This window comes from Erpetoichthys calabaricus, chromosome 4, assembly GCF_900747795.2.
Source record: "Erpetoichthys calabaricus chromosome 4, fErpCal1.3, whole genome shotgun sequence".
In the NCBI taxonomy this organism is placed as follows: Eukaryota; Metazoa; Chordata; class Cladistia; order Polypteriformes; family Polypteridae; genus Erpetoichthys; species Erpetoichthys calabaricus.
In genome coordinates this window covers 191,379,431-191,400,773 of record NC_041397.2, presented here as the reverse complement: position 1 = coordinate 191,400,773, position 21,343 = coordinate 191,379,431, and the positions used below count along the sequence as shown (strand labels likewise).

The following is a 21,343-nucleotide window of genomic DNA, read 5'->3' as shown; positions in this document are numbered from 1 at the left end:
CATGGGGGTGACACAGTGGCGGTTTTCAAAGGGTTTTCAACCAAGTATCAGAAATGAACATTTTATTTCCAGTTATTTAATTTGTCCAATTACTTTTGAGCCCCTGAATGAAGGGATTGTGTTAAAAAAATGCTTTAGTTGCCTCACATTTTTATGCAATCGTTTTGTTCACTCCACTGAATTAAAGCTGAAAGTCTGCACTTCAACTGCATCTGAGTTGTTTCATTTAAAATTCATAGTGGTAATGTACAGAACCAAAATTAGAAAAAACTTGTCTCTGTCCAAATATTTATGGACCTAACTGTACGTAAAGTACACGCGCAAGTATAAACACTACAACGCTTGTGTAGCAGGAGCGTCCGCTGCAGCATGCGTCGCGTGAAGTATAAATCCAGCCTTATAAGGAAAACCAAATAAAATATCCAAAGAACATATTATTAACAGCAAAACACTAAATTTACAATTGTATCTACAGTACATACAGAATTGACAAAAACATTTTATATACATACTTGAAAATGAAAATGAAATATTAAACAAATTTCTAAGTTAACTCAGAAGTCAGAAAAGTACATACAATTATAATCATGTTTAATGTTAAAACTGGTCCATACCTATATTTCAACAGTTTTTTTCACATGCACAATATGTACAAAATATGTTTTTGATATTTATAATCTGTGTTTTAATAGCCAAATGCTCTTAATTAAAAAAAAGTGTAAAATCAATTACCCCACATAAATTATTAATACATAAAAAGATATACAAAGAAAAATACAGATTAGTCTCTGTGGAGACATCAAATGTGTGATTTCCAGAACTGCTCTCCATAGCAACAGGTATTATGTCATTATGATGGCAATCTAAAATGAAGATGCATCAGGAAAAAGAAAATGGCAATGGAAAATATAAATGCAAAAAACATAATGGGAAACAACAAAAGAACTTAAAACAAAAGTTAAAAAATGCCAAATATTCTGCCTGTTCTAACTTTTAACACTTATGAATACTGTAAATCCTCACTAACCCTGGATTCCGTTTCTGCGAGCTAGCTTATCCACTGTACTGTTTCATTAAAAGTGCAATCCGTTTTCCATTTTGCAATACCAAAGGTCTACTTGCACTTATTCATGGCCAGCTGCAGTAGAAAAATCATTCTGAGCGGCCTATCGTGCAGCAGCCACATGTGAGACTGAGCAATAACTGAATGGATCAATGTGTGTCTACCCGGCACCGACAGGCATTAGTAACCCATTGAATCCCATTAGTGATGTGGACAAGGGCTTGCAATTTTTCTCCATAAACAACGAATTCACAGTAAGTGTGGGTCATAAGCTTGTACTGATTAAGTCCCTGCCATTTGTGCACACTGACCATCACTACTACCAGTTAGATGGTGTAGCGAGCTTATCAGATTAACTCTGACACTGTCACTTGCTGTCTCTAGTGGAGCCCACAAAAAAAATCTTGTCTATAGTGGAAGTAAAAGAGTTTGTCAGTGTCCAATCCGAACCTAAGCTCCCCATGCCCAATCCCATGAGTCCTACCCACCCGTCCCAGGTGAGCCAGAAAGGTTCCCTCCCCCCCTTCAGTTTTGGCCACAGGGGTCTGGGTTAGGGTACCAACCTGTCTACTTTAGTGGCATGGTTTAATGATTTCATCCTTGCGGCTTCTGTTGTGTTAACAAGTCTCCATGTTCTGATAATATTTCATGTGTTCTCAGTGTTTTAAGCTGTTCTTCAGATCCATGTTTAAAATTTCAACAATGGCAGTGTTTTGTCAAGTTCTCCTAAGTGCACACGTATTTTGATGAGCTTAACTGTTTACTGGTACATCAAAATTACGTGTTTAAGTTAACGGGCAGCAAAAGTGAATAGTGAATAGGGTCCAATGGAATCTAACCCCACATTTTTCATAGGATCTGTCTTTCACAATATCAGCAGTTTCTGGTTCTGTGAAGTTTTTCACGTATAATTGACTATAAAAATCAGTTTCATTTTATTCATGTCATGGCTGTTTTGCTGTCAGCTGGTCCAGATATGTACACCTAGCAAAGTGCACACTGCTAGTCATGGTCTACAGCATTGCTTCTCTTTTATAAAAATGGAAACTGCACAAATTTAACACTCCAAGCTTTAAGCTTCCCTGAAGACTTTTCACTATCTTTTTGGAATTATTTTATTATTAGGGGGCTCTGCCCCCTGCTCGCTTTGCACGCCAACCCCTGGTCTTGGGTAACCCGAAATACATTTGAAAGAGATCACTGTCTGTCTCGGTAATTGTTACATATGTATCATGTCCACTGTCACGATATCTGTAGGTCTATGTAATATATGTAAATGAGAATAGCAGTGTAAGTGTTATGTTATGCAAGTATAGAATGTCTTTGAGTTTGCGCAGATCTATGTATGAGATATATTGGAGTGTAAAGGTGTAGATGACGTACATAGGATATCTTTATACACAACATTTGTAGTAAAGATGGCGTGTTGTCCTTGAATGAGTATTCCTTGGTATGGAGTTATTATAATCTTAAAATCACTTATTTACGTTAGTTGAGCTCTTTCGTTTCTGAGCCGTGGCTCCTTCGCTTGCGGTGTATAGGCACATGTGCCCTCCGTACTATCTCGGGTGTGACTATGCTGTGTTTTGTGGACGTTTGGGGACTTTGTACTTTCTCTGGTTTGACTGTGGGGCGGGACGCCGAAGCCTCTTCTGTTCCGTGTTTTCCGTGAGTACATATAGTATTGTATTACTGTAATGTGATTCACATATGCTGTGGAGTCCGGATCTTTGGGGCTTCTGTACTATCTCGGGTTATTGCTTGCGGTGCTTTAGAAGCGTGTTGTAGGCGCCTGCACCTTCCGTACTATGTCGGGTTTGACTATGCTGTGTAGTGTGGACGTGTAGGGTTCTGTACTCTCTTTTTGTATCTCCGTCAGTCGAGCTCTTTCTTTTTGGAGCCGTGCCTGCTTTGCTTGCGGCATTTGAGACGCGCGTTGTAGGCGCTTGCGTTCATTGATTTTATCCACGTAGCTCCGTTAGTCGAGCTGTATCGTTTTGGAGCCGTGACCGTGTCTCCATTAGTTATACGTTGTTTACCGTTAGTAATATGGATATTTGCACTTACTGTTAATACGGAGCGTTTTCTGTCGTTGCACTGTTAGTAATGCATCACTGTATAATGTGATTCACATATGCTGTGTAGTCTGGACGTGTGAGGATGCCGTATGTTTAATACGGAGCGTTCGTTTATTCTTATTACCCATCTGGTGTCGAGCCTGTGTTTTCTGCGTTTGTACTGTTAATAAATATTGTATTACTGTAATGTGATTCACATATGTTGTGTTGCACGTACTGTTAACATCACTTATTTACGTTAGTTGAGCTCTTTCGTTTCTGAGCCGTGGGTACTTCGCTTGCGGTGTATAGGCGCATGTGCCCTCCGTACTATCTCGGGTGTGACTATGCTGTGCTTTGTGGACGTTTGGGGACTCCGTACTTTGTCTGGTTTGACTGTGGGACAGGACGCTGAAGCCTCTTCTGTTTGTGTTTTCCGTGAGTACATGGAGCCATGACCGTGTCTCCATTAGTTATACGTTGTTTACCGTTAGTAATATGGATATTTGCACTTACTGTTAATACGGAGCGTTTTCTGTGGTTGTACTGTTAGTAATGCATCACTGTAATGTGATTCACATATGTTGTGGAGTCCGGATATTTGGGGCTTTTGTACCATCTCAGGTTTTTGCTTGCGGTGTTTTAGACGCGCGTGGACCATACTGTAATGTGCTTAATATTGTATTACTGTAATGTGACTCACATATGTTGTGGAGTCCGGATCTGTGTGGTTTCTGTACTATCTCGTGTTTATGCTTGCGGTGTGTTAGAAGCGTGTGGACCATGCTGTGTAGTGTGGGCATTTAGTTCAGAAGCGCATTGTAGGTGCCTGCACCTTTCGTACTTTCCCGCGCCTTCCGTACTATCTTTGTGGACCTGTGGGGCCTCCGTAGCCTCTTTCGTTTGACTCTGGGGTGCAGCGCAGAATCCTCTTTTTTTGTGTGGCTGTGTCGTTAGTCATTAGCTATGGGCGCATTGTTGCTTCATTTCTCATTCACGTTAGTTGAGCTCTTTCGTTTTTGGGCTGTGACTCCTTCAGTCGCAGTGGATCAGACTTCGCTTGCGGTTTATGAGACGCGCGCTGAAGGCGCCTGCGCACTATGTCTCATAGTCCCATCGCCGTGTACCTGCGTCCATGCCTTCCGGTACCTGCGTCCATGCCTTCCGGTTTACCATTCTCGGTTAGTAATATGGATGGATACTTTTTATCCAGTATCCATCCATTATCCAACCCGCTATATCCTAACACAGGGTCATGGGGGTCTGCTGGAGCCAATCCCAGCCAGCACAGGGTGCAAGGCAGGAAATAAACCCCGGGCAGGGCGCCAGCCCACTGCAGGGCACACACACCTACACACCAAGCACACGCCAGTGACAATTTAGGATCGCCAACACACCTAACCTGCATGTCTTTGGACTGTGGGAGGAAACCAGAGCACCCGGAGGAAACCCATGGAGACACGGGGAAAACATGCAAACTCCACGCAGGGAGGACACGGGAAGTGAACCTGGGTCTCCTAACTGCGAGGTAGCAGCACTACTATACTTTTTATTGTTTATGATATTTAAAATTATGGGAATGACATTATCACAGTGTTATTTTAAACGAATTCCCTGCCATAGTCACCACCATTTAGTGATATTTTAGCATTAATATGGCAAAATTGTTTACTTGTTGCCCATTTCATTGCCAGTCATGTGATGCATAAGTCATACAACATATTAGGTCGTCTTGCACCACATACAAAAGATGGCAGCGTATAGCAGTCAATATCCTGTTTAGGGATGCACCGATACCGAAACGGGTATCTGGTATCGGCCTCGATACCACATTTTCTAAAGTACTCGTACTCGTTAAAAGTCCCCCGATACTGGGGACCGATACCACGGTCTGAGAAATGTCTGTGTTTGAGCAGCGTGTAAGGGGTTAATCACAGGCGCCGAGTGCCCGCCCCCAGACCCCGGCTGCAGCTCAGAGCGGGGAGATGGCGAGGCGAGACATATCAGCCGTGTGGAACTATTTCAAAGTGAATGAAGACGACAAAACAAAGGCGGACTGCAAATTGTGCTCAGCGAAATTGTCCAGAGGAGGCTCAAAAGGTAGCGCATTTAACACAAGTAATTTAATCAAGCACCTAAAATCCCAACACGACAACGAGTACAAAGAGTTTACCCACGCTTCTAAACCAACACAACCCACGCTGCAGCAAACTCTTGCAAGACGCGAGAAAATGTCCAGAGACAATCCACGTGCTGTGAAAATAACACAGGCAATTATCGAGTACATTGCATTGAGTGACCAGCCACTCTCGGAGGTAGAAAATGTGGGATTCCTGCGTCTGCTCCATGTTCTGGAGCCCAAATATGATGTCCCAAGCCGCCGCTACATGACTGACACGGAGCTGCCTAAACTACACGACTCCGTGAAAAAACATATCCACAGCCTACTGCAAGCCTCCTCTGCGTTTAGTTTCACCACGGATATTTGGACAAGCAGTGTTAGCCCCCGTGTCGCTAATTAGCCAAACCTCCCTGTGGATAGACGAGAGTTTCACGCCGCAACGAGCCATATTACATGCGAAACAATTCCGCGGCTCGCACACCAGCCAGGCTATAGCGCATGTGTTTGAGGAAATGCTCCAGACATGGGGTATACCTAAAACATCAGTACATGTTGTGCTTCGTGACAATGCCAAAAACATGCTTTTCATTTTAAATAAATGTTCTTAATTCCAAACTAGTCCCTTGTTTTTTTTGTTAAATTATATGACTAAAGCTGTTACCTGTAAATTTAAATCATGTTTTTATTAAGTACTCGGTGTCGGCGAGTACTGAAATGCAAGTACTCGTACTCGTTTTCCAAAAAAGTGGTATCGGTGCATCCCTAATCCTGTTATTGAAATAATTTTGCAAAAATAATATTCTTGTTTATGTTATTGTTAAGGAAAAGAAACTTAAGTCAGTGTTACAATTTTTGGCATATCATCTTCTTTGTTTTTAACTAGGGGGCAGCCCCCTGCCTCTCTGCCGCTCGCATTGTGAAGGGGTGGCTGAACGCATGCTAAGGAGATGCAGTCGGATCAGCTGCTGTCTTGCTGCTGCTGTTGCCAAGCGGCATGTTCTGCTTGTCGCGCTGCATGTCGATCATTTAAAAGCCTGTGCGGCAGCTGTCCTTTTGTCTCACTGCCTTGTCTCGCAGGACGTTAAAGTGTCTCTGAGAAAATCACGTATCGTCTCCTTCCAAGCCTTCCAAGATTTTTTTGTATAATAGAAAGACTATATTCTTGCATAGCGTTTCTATAGTGGTCTCTTGAATTTTTTTTTTTTACTTTCCAGTAATGAAACTAATATCTGTTACTTGGTTACACTACAGTGTGTTCCCTTTATGGACCACTCTATTACTTGGCTATGTCCTAAACCTAAACCAATGTATTCATTCTCTTTTACAAAATTTAAATTGCCTGCAGTCTTTTCTGTTCTGCAGATTTATAGTAAAGGAATCAGGAAATGAAGCACAATTGAAAAATACAGTATGTCAAAGTTCATTAGCATAAGTTCTTATAACCAAAATAACTCCATTAAAGCACCATACCAAAATCATATCAAAAAAGAAAGTAAAGGATCTAAACCAAGAATACCAAGTCTCAATACTCACACGGAATCCATAATCTATGACAACCAGGAAAGAGCTGATCTTTATATTGTCATGTCAGAGAGGTCATGCATTGCATAGTTCCAGTTGTCCGTCCATAAAAAACAACATGGAAACAGTTAACAAACAACCATCAAAACAGTTCCACAAGCTCCCTCCTCTTCCTGTCTCCAACATATATATACTTAATTTTGACTTCCATGTGTTAATTCAATATGAATTCCCTGTCTGTAAAGACATTACTTTATTTTTTGCATGCTTTCAAGTATACAGAGTACAGCTTCCCCAAACCTTTATGGTCATTCTTTACTGTTTTTACAGTATGTAAAATATGTAATATGCATTGTATAGTACACTATAAAAAAATAAACTGAACTAAAAATTTAAGCAGCTGAAATGTTAGGGGTGATAAATGTCAAGGATAGAATAATATATTTTCAAAGTCAAAGTGAAAAGGTGAGTTGTAGCCCGTTTATCCTGTATCTGGCAATATTACAAAAGACCCCCATGCCAAGGACGCGACTACAGGCAGAGATGGTGATGATGTGCCCAGCATATCTTCGGGCGCTGGCTGCGCACACACCTCTGCCACGGAAACCATTTGGCTGTGTGCTGATGGACACTGCTCTGGAGTCACAAAATGCAGCAGTGGATGCTGTAAGAGATGTGGCCAATGAACTAAGGAATATAAGGGCTGTACTATGTGATACTGATCACAAATTAATTGAAATGGTTAAAAAATAAATGCTGCATCTGATTACCTGTTTTTACATTCTCTTAATTACATTCAAACAAAGTTGTGGCTGATCATTCGGTGGATCAGGGTCAGATTCATCATATTGCATCTCTTCAGGTACAGGCAAGCCATGACTGTGTACCACGTTATGCAGCATGCTAAATGCTTACACAATGAGACACACATTCTGTGGACTATAGAGTAGAACATTAACATTAATAGACTGAAAATGTTTTCTATTTACATAAGCAAATTCATTCTCTTAAGGCGCCTTTGTAGTGTAGAATTGGCGTTGAGCTAGTTGGAAAAAGCATGTGCGACAGTGCTGAGTTGCTGTTGTTATAGGCTGTCCTGCTATAAATAATGTAATGCCAGCTCATTCTTTTGGTGAGTCATCCCTGGCTGATATAACTTGTCAAGCACTGTTGCATTAGCAATGTGTGTGCAATTCACCGGTCCAATTACATTTGGAAAACTGGACGTTTCTGCGAATTGCACTTTGATGTTTGCCAGTTCAACCACAGTGGAACGAAATCTTATATATCTGGATGACAAGTGGATAATACCATCCTATACAGCTAGCATGGTGTGACTCAGTGATGACTGTGAAATACCCAATCAGTCAGTTTCTATTTCATATTGAAAAACTCCTGTGTATAAAAACCCAGGGGTGGACAGAACTTGCAAAAGAGGAGCACAATTCCTCAAAGGCTGCCTTTGTAAAGCTGGCACCAGTTCAGCACACAGCTCCAAGAGGATAGCTCCTAGAAATCAAAATCAGCTTAGAAGCCAGTCATCATTTCCCATTGGGATTAATAAAGTATCTATCTATCTATCTATCTATCTATCTATCTATCTATCTATCTATCTATCTATCTATCTATCTATCTATCTATCTATCTATCTATCTATCTATCTATCTATCTATCTATAAATGTGCACTCTCTTCTAATTCTTCTATTTGCAACGTCTATTAACAACGCTAAAGCAACTATGAGAGCTGGGACAGTTTGGCCATTCCACGCACAATTATATTCTTACAGAATGATTACATTCAAGTGAAAAAAACAAAGGGACACCACATAGAAACAGTAGCACTGCTTTGATGCTGGGTGCCACCTGTTTGCAAAACTGAGCAGAAACGTGTATACGCATGGTGTGAGGCTGCCATGAAAATGTGTGTAGCTTTACAGCAAGAGTAGTTTCTAAACATCTCAAAGTGTGTGTGGAAATGGGCTTACGCAACATTTTTCACTTATACATGAGGCCCCTAATATGTAAGCACTGAGGGGAAGCATATATGTACTGTAAACTGTAAACATTCTATTTTAAATGGTAATGTCAATTATTTCAAAGCACATATCAAAGACTGTTATAGTAAGGCTTATACATTTGATGGGAATACACAGCCATTGTTTTTAATTCTCTTTTATTATAAAGTCATGTTGCTACTGTAGCATTTTCATTCACTTGATTTTAAATTGATGGCATTCCAAAACAAGGTTGCAGAGAGCAGGGATAATACTGATAGCATGGGATGTCAAGTAGTTGATTTGCTGCACTGTAAAGGCTACAAAACACAAGAAACCATTTTCAAAGGGCTATAAATATGACTGACAATGAAAGTTGCAAATATACTTGTTTTTATGAGAACAATTTACCAATTAATAGCAGGGGACAGAGAAATGGGGGTTCATTGATTATTAGTTGTTTTTCTCATTATTATTTTTGTGACATTATATGCTAACTGAATTACAAGAGAGAAATAAAGAGAATGGGTGGGGGCAGCTGGAGAGATGGGCGTGCTTTGGTGTGGTACAGTACTTGCATGGTAGGTAAAATGGTGAACAGAAAAAATGCCTTTGACCAAAGGGAAAGAAATATGCTTTTTATGCTCTGTTGTTTTAGTACTCTTGCATTTTCTTGCGTTGCTTTTACTGTGATTTCTCTAAAAGAGTCAACACTCTTTTTTAATATGTGTAACCTCCTTTTGCTTTATGTCATACAAGTTAAAGGTGCCATGGAGGTGCTCAATAGTTTAAAGTATGTATGTATGTACAGTATGTATATAGATATTTATTGAGAGGCACAAAATGATGTGTGGAAAGTTCCCATCTAGTGACTCAGTCTTTATAAGTGCTTAGCCTTGTGACCAACTGCTAGAAGTGCAAGTCAAGAAATTCAAGCTTGGACCTGCACCACATGCATACACTATATACTAGCTCATCCAACCTATAACCATACCAGATATGGACATATTCCAAATAAGATTCTAGCTCTAATCTTATCAGATGCCTTAAATTTTTGAAGGATTTATATGTGTACCCTGAGAATGACTTAAATTGAAGGGAACTGTCCAGCTTAGCAGTAAAACCTTGTCGACTGCTGTCCAGCATCTATAAAGACATGGGCAGCAGCATAACATACAGGCTCTTTACACTAATCAAAGAAATGTTGTTCCAGAAATAAGTCTAACAACAATCTGTATATCATTTCTATCATTTTACCAGAAAACACAAATACAGTCAAACCCTGGTACTCATTGGCCTCAAACTCATCAAGTTTGGCACAAGTCACATTTTGATGAGAAAAAAATTGCGTTTATTTGGCACTCATCATGCTTGCTAGAACTTGTACATGTGGAGACGCGGTGACACACTTGCCCCTTTCAGGCCAAACAAAGGACCATGTGTTAGTCTCACTGTAGCTCTCACTCAGTACAGAAACCCACTTGGACCACTGTGTGTTTTTTAAAATTTTTGCTCTAGTCTTTGTGGAAATAAGTGCATTATAATCATGGGTGCTAAGAATGCTGGTGATAACAACCAACAAAAAAGAAAATTTTTAGAACCGAGAAGAGATAATAGAGAAATATGAGAGTGGTATCCATGTGTCTGATATCACGATAAAGTACTGAATGCCAAGAACAACAATTTCCACCACTGTGAAAAAAGAGGCTATCAAAGCAGCTGATATTGCTAAAGAAGTGAAAGCTGTGATGAAACAAAGTACACTGACACTAGAGGAAGTGGAAAAATTGTTGATATGGGTAAATGAAAAACAGTTAGCTGGTGATACTATTTCAGAGACCATCATTTGTGGAATGAGTGCAGATAGTAGTGAAGTGTTTAAAGCCAGTCATGGGTCGTTTGATAACTTTAAAAAGAGAAGTGGCATACATAGTGTGATGAGACCTGGCTAGGCAGCCGGTTTGAATTAATAAGCTACCAATGAATTTCTTCACGAGTATAAGCACTATGTAGAGACTGAGGGTTTTATTCCCCAGCAAGTGTTCAATTGTGATGAGACAAACTTATTCTGGAAAAAAATCCTCAAGAGGACATACATCACTTGAAAGGAGAAGGAATTACAAGGGCACAAGCCAATGAAAGACAGGTTAACTCTGTTGCTGAATGGGAATGCAAGTGGGAATTTAAAACCTAAGCCTCTGCTAACCTACCACAGTGAAAACCCGTGAGTTTTCAAGAAAAATAATGTGATAAAAAGCAAGTTACATATGATGTGGAAGGCTAATAATAAAGCTTGGGTCACCAGGCATTTCTTCACGGAGTGGAGTGTTTGGCCCATCTGTGAAAAAAAATTTACAGGAGAAAGATTTGGCTCTGAAGGCTCTGCTTGTTTTGGACAATGCTCCTGCTCTGGGATTGGAGGACGACTTGTTGGAGGAGTTTAACTTCATCCCTGTGAGATTCTTGAACCCTAACACAACTCCTCCGATCTAGTCCATGGACCAGCAGTTCATCTCTAATTTTAAAAAACTGTGCACAAAGGCACTTTTCCAGTGCTTTGAAGTGACCTCAGTTACAGAGATGACCTTGAGAGAATTCTGGAGGAACCACTTTTATATATTCCACTACATAAATCTTATTGATAAGGCCTGGAAGGTGTCTCTTACAGGGCCATGAACTCTGCCTGAAAGAAACTGTGGTCAGAAGTTGTAACTCAGAGGGACTTTGAAGGCTTTGAGACTTAGCCTAGACCTACAGGTATTGTGGAGGATAATGTGACTCTGGGGCAGTCTATGGGCATGGACATCAGTGCTGATAATGTGGAGGAATTAGTTGAGGAGCATAAAGAAGAGCTCAGCTCGGAGAGATGCAGGAGCTTCAGAGAGAGTAGCATCAGATAGTGGCTGAAAAACTTTCTTCACAAGTGGAGGATGTACATGCAAGGGAGGATGTCCAAAGGTCACTAATCAAGGAAATGTATGGAAAATAGGTGGAAGTGCAAAATTTTGTTGAAAAAATATAGACCTGATAAAGCTCTAACAAGCCGGAGTGTTAATTTGTTGAATGACCAAACAATTTACTACTTTAGAGGCATCTTGTTATTATTTATGTCTATTAACTTATACTGTTTATTAGTAAAACACAGCTCCATTAATACATATAATGCCTTATAAAATGTGGATTTTCTAGGGGCCTGGAATGGATTAATTCAATTTACATTATTCCTTATGGGAAAAATTTGCTTGGTACTCTTCATTTTTTGCCACACATTGTGCCTTCTGGATCAAAGTAATGGGTATTAAGGTACTACTGTAATATGCAGAGCTTCTCTTTTGCAAATGCAACACAGTAATACAGTAATATCTATTACATAATAATACCGATTTGACTTTCAACGTGGTAAAACAACATTTTTAGGTAGAGATTGTAAATGGAAAAAGGAAGGCATAGGTCAAAAAGTACATTACTTGAATTTGTAACTCACCCAAGACCAAGAGTTCCATCTTATCTTCATTTTGTCCCATTAAGTCATCTGGAACAACTACTTTGCAGTAATATACACCACTGTCCCCCCATTGGAGCTCTCCAATTTGGAGGTCAGCATCTGAAAAGAGAAAAGGCGTCAGGCATCCATTAGTTTCATTATTGATAAAGAGGTTTATTCAGCAAGCTCACACACCGTAGAGATGCTCCGATAGATCATCTGCCAATATATATATATATATATATATATATATATATATATATATATATATATATATATATATATATATATATATATATATATATATCTCATCTGCCAGCTGATTTTCACTAAAAAAAGACTAGATTGGTATTCAGTAATTTTGCTGATCACAAAGTTATTTTCAGCCTCTGCTTTTCAAACCCTGTGGTAGTGCTCCTTTACACAAGGTAATATGTTAGCTGAGCCAACACGCAGAGCAAGGATTCCTTGAGCATGTGTCTTTCTCTTTTTTTGTAGCAAATTTCCTGCAGTGTAAACAAAAAGCAGCATGTGGAAGTTTGTTTTATCACAGCGTGAGAGGCAATTAGAATATTACCCTTTACGTTAAAGAAAGTGGATTAATAAACTGAGAAATAGGTATCGGAGACAGTCTGAATTCATTAAAGTAGCTTTTTTTGCTTATTTACTTTATTTTTATATTGTCCTTTAAATTAAAACAGACACTGTTTGGTTGGGGGCAGTGACCTGTTTTTAAGTGCAGCAGCCTTAATTTTTAATTAGAAAAAGAGAAGATAAAGTGAAATTTGAAACTGCTGCTTAGTAAACAATAAGCTTTTTTAAGATTTGTACTGTGTTAATTATTTGTTGCTGTGTGTCATTCATTCAGCACAAGTTTTGGTAAGAAACAAGTAGTACATAATTAAAATGATAATTACAAAATGTTTGGCAGATAGATCAAAGAAAAAAAACACATCTGTATAAATATAGTAAATGTATATTTTAACTGCAAACAGCAATTAATGATATGAAATGATTAAAACCTATAACTGCATGTATATTTACATTTAAGCAGTGTTTAATTGCCAATATCAAGATAATTGATTGTGTGAGTATACATATATTTTATTAGAACAATGGTGAAAACTACTTTTTTTAAGTAAACTTTATTTCAGATTTAAATTTAAATACGAGGGATGTTAAAAAAGTTTCCACACATTTTTTAACTCTATTTATTAAGAATTTCAAAAACAAATTACGAGCACATTTCTACATAGTCACCTTCCTTTGCGATGTAATTTTCCTAGCACTGTACCAACTTTTTAATGCCCAATTACTACCACTCCCACCTTCACCATTTCCAACAAAAATAAAAAAGTGCAGAAACTTTTTGAACGTCCTTCTTTATATTACAGCTTGTAATTGTGAAAACCATTTTATTTTCTTTTATGCCATATGTATTATGGATAAATATTTTTGTATATATTTTATTAAAGTATGTATTGTAAGGAAATGTTATCAATAGTTTTTTGGTGACTGAACAATAAGCCCTATAGAATTTAATTTTGTTAATACAAAAGAATAGCTAACACCTGTGGTCTATAGTTTAATTATAAAAATACCAAAGTTAACACTTTAATATAGGACATAACACTTCTATGTATCTTGGGCCTCATGCATAACGGCATATGTAGAATTCACACTAAGACATGGCTTACAGGCAAAAGTCGAAATACACATATGCACAAAAAAATTCAGATGCAGAAAACCGTATGTAAGCCAACTTCCACACACTTCTGTTACATAAATCCTGGTCAGCATGAAATGTAATGCACCGTCTCCTCCCAGAATTACACTTCTTTGAATATGCAAATCAATATAAATATTCCCTTAAGTACAGCGTTCCATGAAAAGTCAATGGCAAAAGCACGGGGAAAAAAGAAGAATTTCAGTGAATACCAAGTGAAGGCAATGAAAAACGTATTTGTTGGTTTAAGCAGTTGTATAAACAAAAGGAAGTTGATCGAAAGTTCAAGTTCAGAAAGTCGTACAGTGCCTGAAATAAAAAAGAAGTGGTCAGATATTAAAGTTGCCGTGAAAAGGCAAGTGTAGCCCACTGTCTGAGTGTCATATGGAAGCTTATTAGGGTACAGAGAAAAGAAAAAAAAATAGGGAGACAGTGGAAAAAAAAACCTTGAAATGTCAACTTTTATCTTGAAATTTCCACTTTAATCACATTGTTTATTTTGTCATTAAAGCAGAACTTCATAAACTTCATCTTAAAATCATTTAATTTGCTAGTTTCTCAAATCCCATAGTGGCTAAAGTAGCAAGTTAAATGCTTTGCATTCTACATGTTCTTTTATGTAAATGCTTTGTATTCTACGTGTTCTTCTATGTACTCTGTGTGTGTGAATCACTATGTGCTTCTTAAACAGGCTTTCTCTTATGCTGACAGGACACAGAATACATTACATTCATGATATTACATCACTCTGAACAAATTAAATACTAAGATATATACTTGATGTAATTTTCATTATGATAGGAATTAAAGCATGTATTACACAAGGAGGGCACAGGGGTGCAGTGGTAGCGTTGAGCTGGCGCCCTGTCCAGAGATTATTCCCGCCTTCCACAAGATGCCTGTTGGGCCGTCCGCAACCCTCGATTAAATAATATATTGCAGTAGCACTGTCTCTTTCAAATGTACTAACCCCCAATTCCTGTCCTTCCTTTTCTTTCTCCATGTAACCAATTGCCACACAACAAGCCATCTCTAAGCTGATAATGCAGATTTTTCAAAACTTTTAAGGAACATTGAAATATTTTCATAGTACATGTTTAATTATTCCGTCCATCTATCCATCCAGGGTCACGCCAGTCCCAGCAAACATACAGTGCAAGGCAGGAACAATCCCTGAATGGGGGCACCACCCACCGTATCCACACATTTAATTATTAACTGAAGTTAAAAATGCATCTGTATAGTGTAATATACATACTTTACTGCATTTCATCTTAAAAATGATTATCAGGAGCTCCAAGAAGGTAGCGCTTGGAAATCTAAATCGACTTAGAAGACAGTCGTCATCATATATAAATACGCGCTCTCTTCTATTGAACTGAATTGAATTCCTTTATTGTTATTGTAATGTATAATGAGATTTAATATACAAATTCTCCATAAACTTTTTTCCTATAAAATGACAAAATAATAATAATAATAATACAATAAAAAACAATGAAAAATATGTAATATGAAAGCATAAGTGGCTCAGGTTGTGCAATATTACAATTGTAGTGCAAGTTTACAGTGAGTTACTTATTATCTTATTTATAAGTTCAAACAGTTCTACCGGGACCACTTGATGAATTGATTGAGTACGTTTAGAGCTCTTGGGATGAAACTTTTTCTAAACTGCGAGGTCCCTACAGGAAAGGCTCTGAAGCATTTGCCATATGGAAGAAATTCAAATAGACTGTGCACATGGTTTAGGCAGCGTGTGCTCGAAGCTGTATGCTGATAATTCTGTCCACTCTTGAAATAATCTACCGTAGAGCTTTCCGATCAGCTGCTGTAGAGCTGTGATTCCCCACTCAGATACAGTGGGCTAAAAAATACTCTGAGTGGTGCACTGAGAGTAACTATACTAAAGCAGCTATGGTATTTGGAATAGTTTGGCCATTCCACGCATCGTTATATTGTTACAGGTTGATTACAATCAGATGCCTTAAACTAAAAAACGATATGCCGTTAATTTCAGTATATTTGATAAACTTGCATCAGGGATGTGAATCTAAAAAAATAAGGGGAAACCACACATGAACAGTGGTCCGTTTATAGGAGATGGACGTCTGAAGCAGAGCTCTGCTAGCAGCGGCTTTATTTTCCCACGTATTTCATATTATTTAGAGGTATCCTGTATTTAACCCGACCAAGGAACTTCCACTACAATATACAAGCATGAGTAACAAGAAGAAAAGTCAGAAAGAACCGGAAAAGAAACTTAAAGCTGCATCGAAGTCCGGACAGACTTCCGGCCTGAGTGCAGGTGTAAGGTATGGCATCACGGAGACTGACCTGGAACAGGCAGAAGAGTGCGCAGAATTCCTGGGGCCCCGCTCCATTGTATCGTCTCCAGTCGAGAGTGAAAATGGGAGCGAAGGCGCAAGTGATACAGGTCGCGAGGGATCGCCGATTACTGAGGATCATTCGAGACTAGAAAGGGCTCTGCAGGACGTGCTCTCATCTACTCATCGCGAGCCTGTAACAGGAGCTGCATTTTCACTTGCGGAGCACGAAAGCAGAAGCGAACTGTCCGAACTGAAAGAGATGATCACTACACAGATAGCTACACAGAAAGAGATGAACACTACACTGGCCACTGCCATGGTTACGGCCATGAAGGAGCTTAAGAAAGATAACACAAATGATCTTAAGAAGGTGGCCACTGAGCTCAAGAAGGATAACAAAGATAAGGAAACGCGTCTATTTGAACGTTTCGACGTGAACTTTAAAGGCATGTTGGAGAAATTAGTGGAACACATTGAAGAAACTAACTCCAAACTGAAAAGGCTTGATGATCATATTAATGACGTTTCAGACCAGCTGGAAGACGTTAAGCAGGGACTCACGGCTCGAGTGGAAACAGCGGAACAAATGGCATCTAACGCCGATGAAAAAGCCACAGCTGCGAACTCGGAATACAAAAAACTTGGAGACAGACTTGCAGCCCTGGAGGATGGGTGCAGAAGAAATAATATAAGAATTGAGGGTATACCTGAGAAACGAGAAAGCTCAAGCCCAGTGAAATTTGCAGTAGAATTACTGTCTAAAATAATTGGAGATGACTTTAAACTCGACAATGAGATAGCCACGGCTTATCGCACAAAGATACCAAGCGCCTTTAAATCTAGGTCTTTTATTGTCCGCTTCGAACGACTAAGATGTAAGCTTGATGTGATGGCACTTCTCAGACACAAGCAAGAGATTATATTCGAAAATAATCTTATTCGTATTTTTCCCGACTTCTCACCATCAACAGCTGCAAAACGCAGATCCTACAACGACATTAAAAGGATGCTACGGGAGCCGATATCAAATACAGCCTCTTGTATCCTGCCAAACTGAAAGTGGAAGTTCAAGACGGACATTATATTTTCTTCAGCAAAGAAGAAGCTGAAAAAGAATTAAAGAAGCTGTTTCCGACACTTTTTTTGAAAGTTAATTAAAATTAAAGAGCCGTATTCTATCAAGGCACGGGAAAGACCCATGATCTGATCGCTGGATCCATGTTTAAAGAGACTGGTATTATAATTATACATCTCTTATTCTCTTTTTTTTAATTTTTTTTTTTATCTGGACTTTATATGTTATATGTTTTTGTTTTAATCAGAGTTATAGAGTTATAGACGTGAGTGTGAAAATGTGGAAGTGATTAAAGTAGGATTCGTTTTATTTATTTATTTTTTTATTTCTTTTTTTTTTTTTTTATTTTTTTTTTTTTTTTTTTTTTTTTAAATTTATTTATTTATTTTTTTTATTTTACTATACCTTAAAGTAGACTGTTTAACTTCATACCCTTGGTTTAATGCTTGTTCTACTATTTATACAATTACCATTATACTATTACAGTATGAATTACCAGGTTTATCCTGGACTAGTTTTTAAAATCACTCCCAGGGTTGTTTTTTTTTTTTTAACCTTAATATCTTAACTTAAAAGCGCTGAAGATTATTTCAAGATTAAATATTGTTAATGAGAACATTTTCGGCAGATAGTATTAAGGATTTAACTGTAAAAGATATCTCTGTTTTAATTCTGTAACGCCGCTGCAGGGTGGGGTTTGTTTTGTTTTGGACATGCTCTGTCTCTTCGTATGTCAGAGGACTGGAACATCGCGAAGTGGGGTCTAGCCTCATGTGGGGAGGCAAAATGGGGGGGGGGGGGGATAAAGGGGGGAGAGAAGGAGAGCAGGTTATATCTAATCTATTCTTATAATCCTTATAATTATAAATATCAATGCAGCAACAGGCTAACATGCAACAACTCCTGGGGAATCTTGAAACTAAGATTAAAACTGCCATATTACCAATTAAAACTATAAAATGACATTAAAAACTCAGAATCAATGTCTCCATGATGGGACAGTTAACTTTGTGAGCTGGAATGTTAAAGGCCTGAATCACGAATTAAAGAGAAAGAAAGTATGCTCTCACCTAACAGGCTTAAACGCTAAAATAGTATTTTTACAGGAGACCCACTTACTAACCAAGGATCAGTTCAGATTACAAAAAGACTGGACTGGCCAAAATGTTCCATTCTAGCTTTATAAAGAAAACCTAGAGGGGTGGGAATTCTCATACATAGAACAGTTCCATTTGTAGCATCAGAGGTAGTGTCGGACCCTGAAGGGAGATATGTGATGGTCATGGGCAACTTATATAACAGTAAAATGATTTTGATAAATGTTTATGCACCCAATCAGGCCCTGATGGTTACCCCGTAGAGTTTTATAAGAAATTCTCCACTCAGCTAGCTCCACTCTTATTGGTAACATTTACAGAAGCTAAAGACCACCAAATACTACCTCAAACATTTCGACAAGCATTAATCACCGTCTTTCCTAAACAAAATAAGGACTTGTTACAATGTGCATCATATAGACCAATTTCACTCCTGAATAATGATGTTAAGATACTCTCAAAAATCCTAGCTAGAAGGATGGAGAAAGTGCTGCCCTCGGTAATATCACAAGATCAAACTGGATTTATTAAAGGCCGACATCTATCTTCAAATCTCCGACGCTTATTTAATGTTATATATTCACCAGCAAAATCAAACACCCCAGAGATATTACTATCATTAGACGCAGAAAAGGCATTTGACATGATCGAATGGAATTACCTTTTCACTGCATTGGAGAAATTTGGGTTTGGCCCGAATATTTGTGCTTGGATTAAACTACTGTATACCAGTCCAGAAGCTTCAGTTTGTATTAATAAAATTTGCTCAGACTACTTTAAACTAGAACGTGGTACCAGACAAGGATGTCCCTTGTCGCCACTGTTGTTTGCAATCGCTATTGAACCACTGGCGGTTCACTGCCGAAATTCTCATCAGATAAAGGGGATTGTCAGAGAAGGACTGGAACAGAAAATTTCTCTATATGCAGATGATATGGTCTTATATATATCGGACCCAGAAAACACTGTCCCTGCTGTTTTAACAGCACTAACAGAATTTCAAAAGATATCTGGTCTTAGAATTAATCTGAATAAAAGTATACTCTTTCCAGTGAACTCACAAGCATATAATATTAAATTAGACACCCTACCTTTTACCATAGCAGATCAGTTTAAATACCTAGGGGTAAATATCACAAGTAAACATAAAGCTCTTTATCAACAAAATTTTGGCGTCTGTATGGAAAAAATTAAGCAAAGACTTGCATAGATGGTCAACCCTTCATCTCACTCTAGCCGGAAGAATTAACAGTGTTAAGATGAATATCCTTCCTAAACTTCTCTTTTTATTTCAAAACATTTCAATATATATCAATAAATCGTTTTTTAAACAGTTAGATTCAATAATAACCTCATTCATTTGGAACTCAAAACACCCACGTATCCGAAGAGCGACCCTACAAAGACCTCAGGCAGAAGGTGGCATGGCTTTACCTAATTTTCAGTTTTATTACTGGGCAGCAAACATACAAGCCATAAAAACCTGGACACAAATAAATGCACATACACAGGCTTGGTCTGCAATAGAAGTAAAATCCTGTAGTACTTCTTTATATTCCCTGCTTTGCTCTCCAATAAATGAAAGTTATCGCAAATATACTAATAACCCAATTGTGCTTTACTCACTCAGAATATGGAACCAAATTAGGAAGCATTTTAAGATGGAAAATCTTTTATCAGTGGCACCTTTGCAAGGGAACCACCTCTTTCAACCTTCGCAAGTATATCCAGTTTTTAATACCTGGAAAAGTTTTGGGATTAAAATGCTCAGAGATCTGTATATAGACAACATATTTACATCTTTTGAACAATTACGTTCAAAATTTACCCTCCCAGCTACACATTTCTTTTACTATCTTCAAATTAGAAATTTTGTTAAACAGAAATTGCCCGATTTCCCCCACCTTGCACCCTCCACAATGCTGGAAAAAATACTGCTCAATTCCGAGGAAACAAACACTATTTCCGCAATATATAAAATCTTATTAGAGTCCCTACCTTTCAAAGATCCAAGAGGACATTGGGAAGAAGATCTCTTAATCAATATATCAGAAAAGGAGTGGAAGGTAGCAAAGCAGAGAATTCACTCGAGTTCATATGCGCAAAGCATAGAATTATTCAACTAAAAATTATATATCGAGCTCATCTGTCTCGCTTAAAACTGTCCAAAATGTTTCCAGGCCAGGATCCAACCTGCGAGCGCTGCAACCAAGCTCCTGCCTCACTGGGTCACATGTTCTGGGCCTGCACCAAACTAACATCATTTTGGACAAAAATTTTTAAGTGCCTCTCAGACAGCCTTAGTATCACAATCCCTCCTAACCCACTAACAGCTGTGTTTGGTGTCCTTCCAGATGGACTTGAATTGGAGAAGGACAAACAAACGGTGATTGCATTCACTACACTCTTGGCACGCAGACTTATTTTGTTAAATTGGAAGAATCCTAATTCTCCTCTTATAAGTCAGTGGGAAACTGATGTTTTATATTATTTGAAATTGGAAAAAATCAAATTTTCAGTTAGAGGATCTGTACAAAATTTTTTCAAACTTGGCAGGATTTAATCTATATTATTTTAGAATAAGAGAATTAACTATTATTGTATTTAACTCCCTTCTCCTTCTCTTATTTATATAGATATTTACTTCTCCCCTTCTTTTGTCTAATGTTGCCTTATTAAAAGCTTAAAGAAATTTTCCTTTAGCTAAGCTCTCCTTCTCAGGGATGGGGTTTGATTTGTTTTCAAATTTGTTGGGTTATAAATGGATCTGTTTGTATGGAATGATTACAATGAAAATTAATAAAATAAAAAAAAAAAAAAAAAATTTCTAATGTATTAAGAAATTCACCGTTCTGAGTATACATGATTATAAA

At 38.2% G+C, this 21,343-nt stretch overlaps 1 protein-coding gene across 2 annotated transcripts in view; it reads right to left on the bottom strand.

The window, feature by feature from the left end:
• The window catches only part of LOC114650453 (immunoglobulin-like domain-containing receptor 2), a 229,514-nt gene that overhangs the window by 99,759 nt on the left and 108,412 nt on the right, over positions 1–21,343 (bottom strand). For both annotated transcript variants that reach the window (XM_028800096.2, XM_051926141.1), the window contains exon 3: positions 12,243–12,362. In XM_028800096.2, the coding sequence (XP_028655929.1) occupies positions 12,243–12,362 (120 nt within the window). The remainder of the gene's footprint in view (positions 1–12,242; positions 12,363–21,343) is intronic.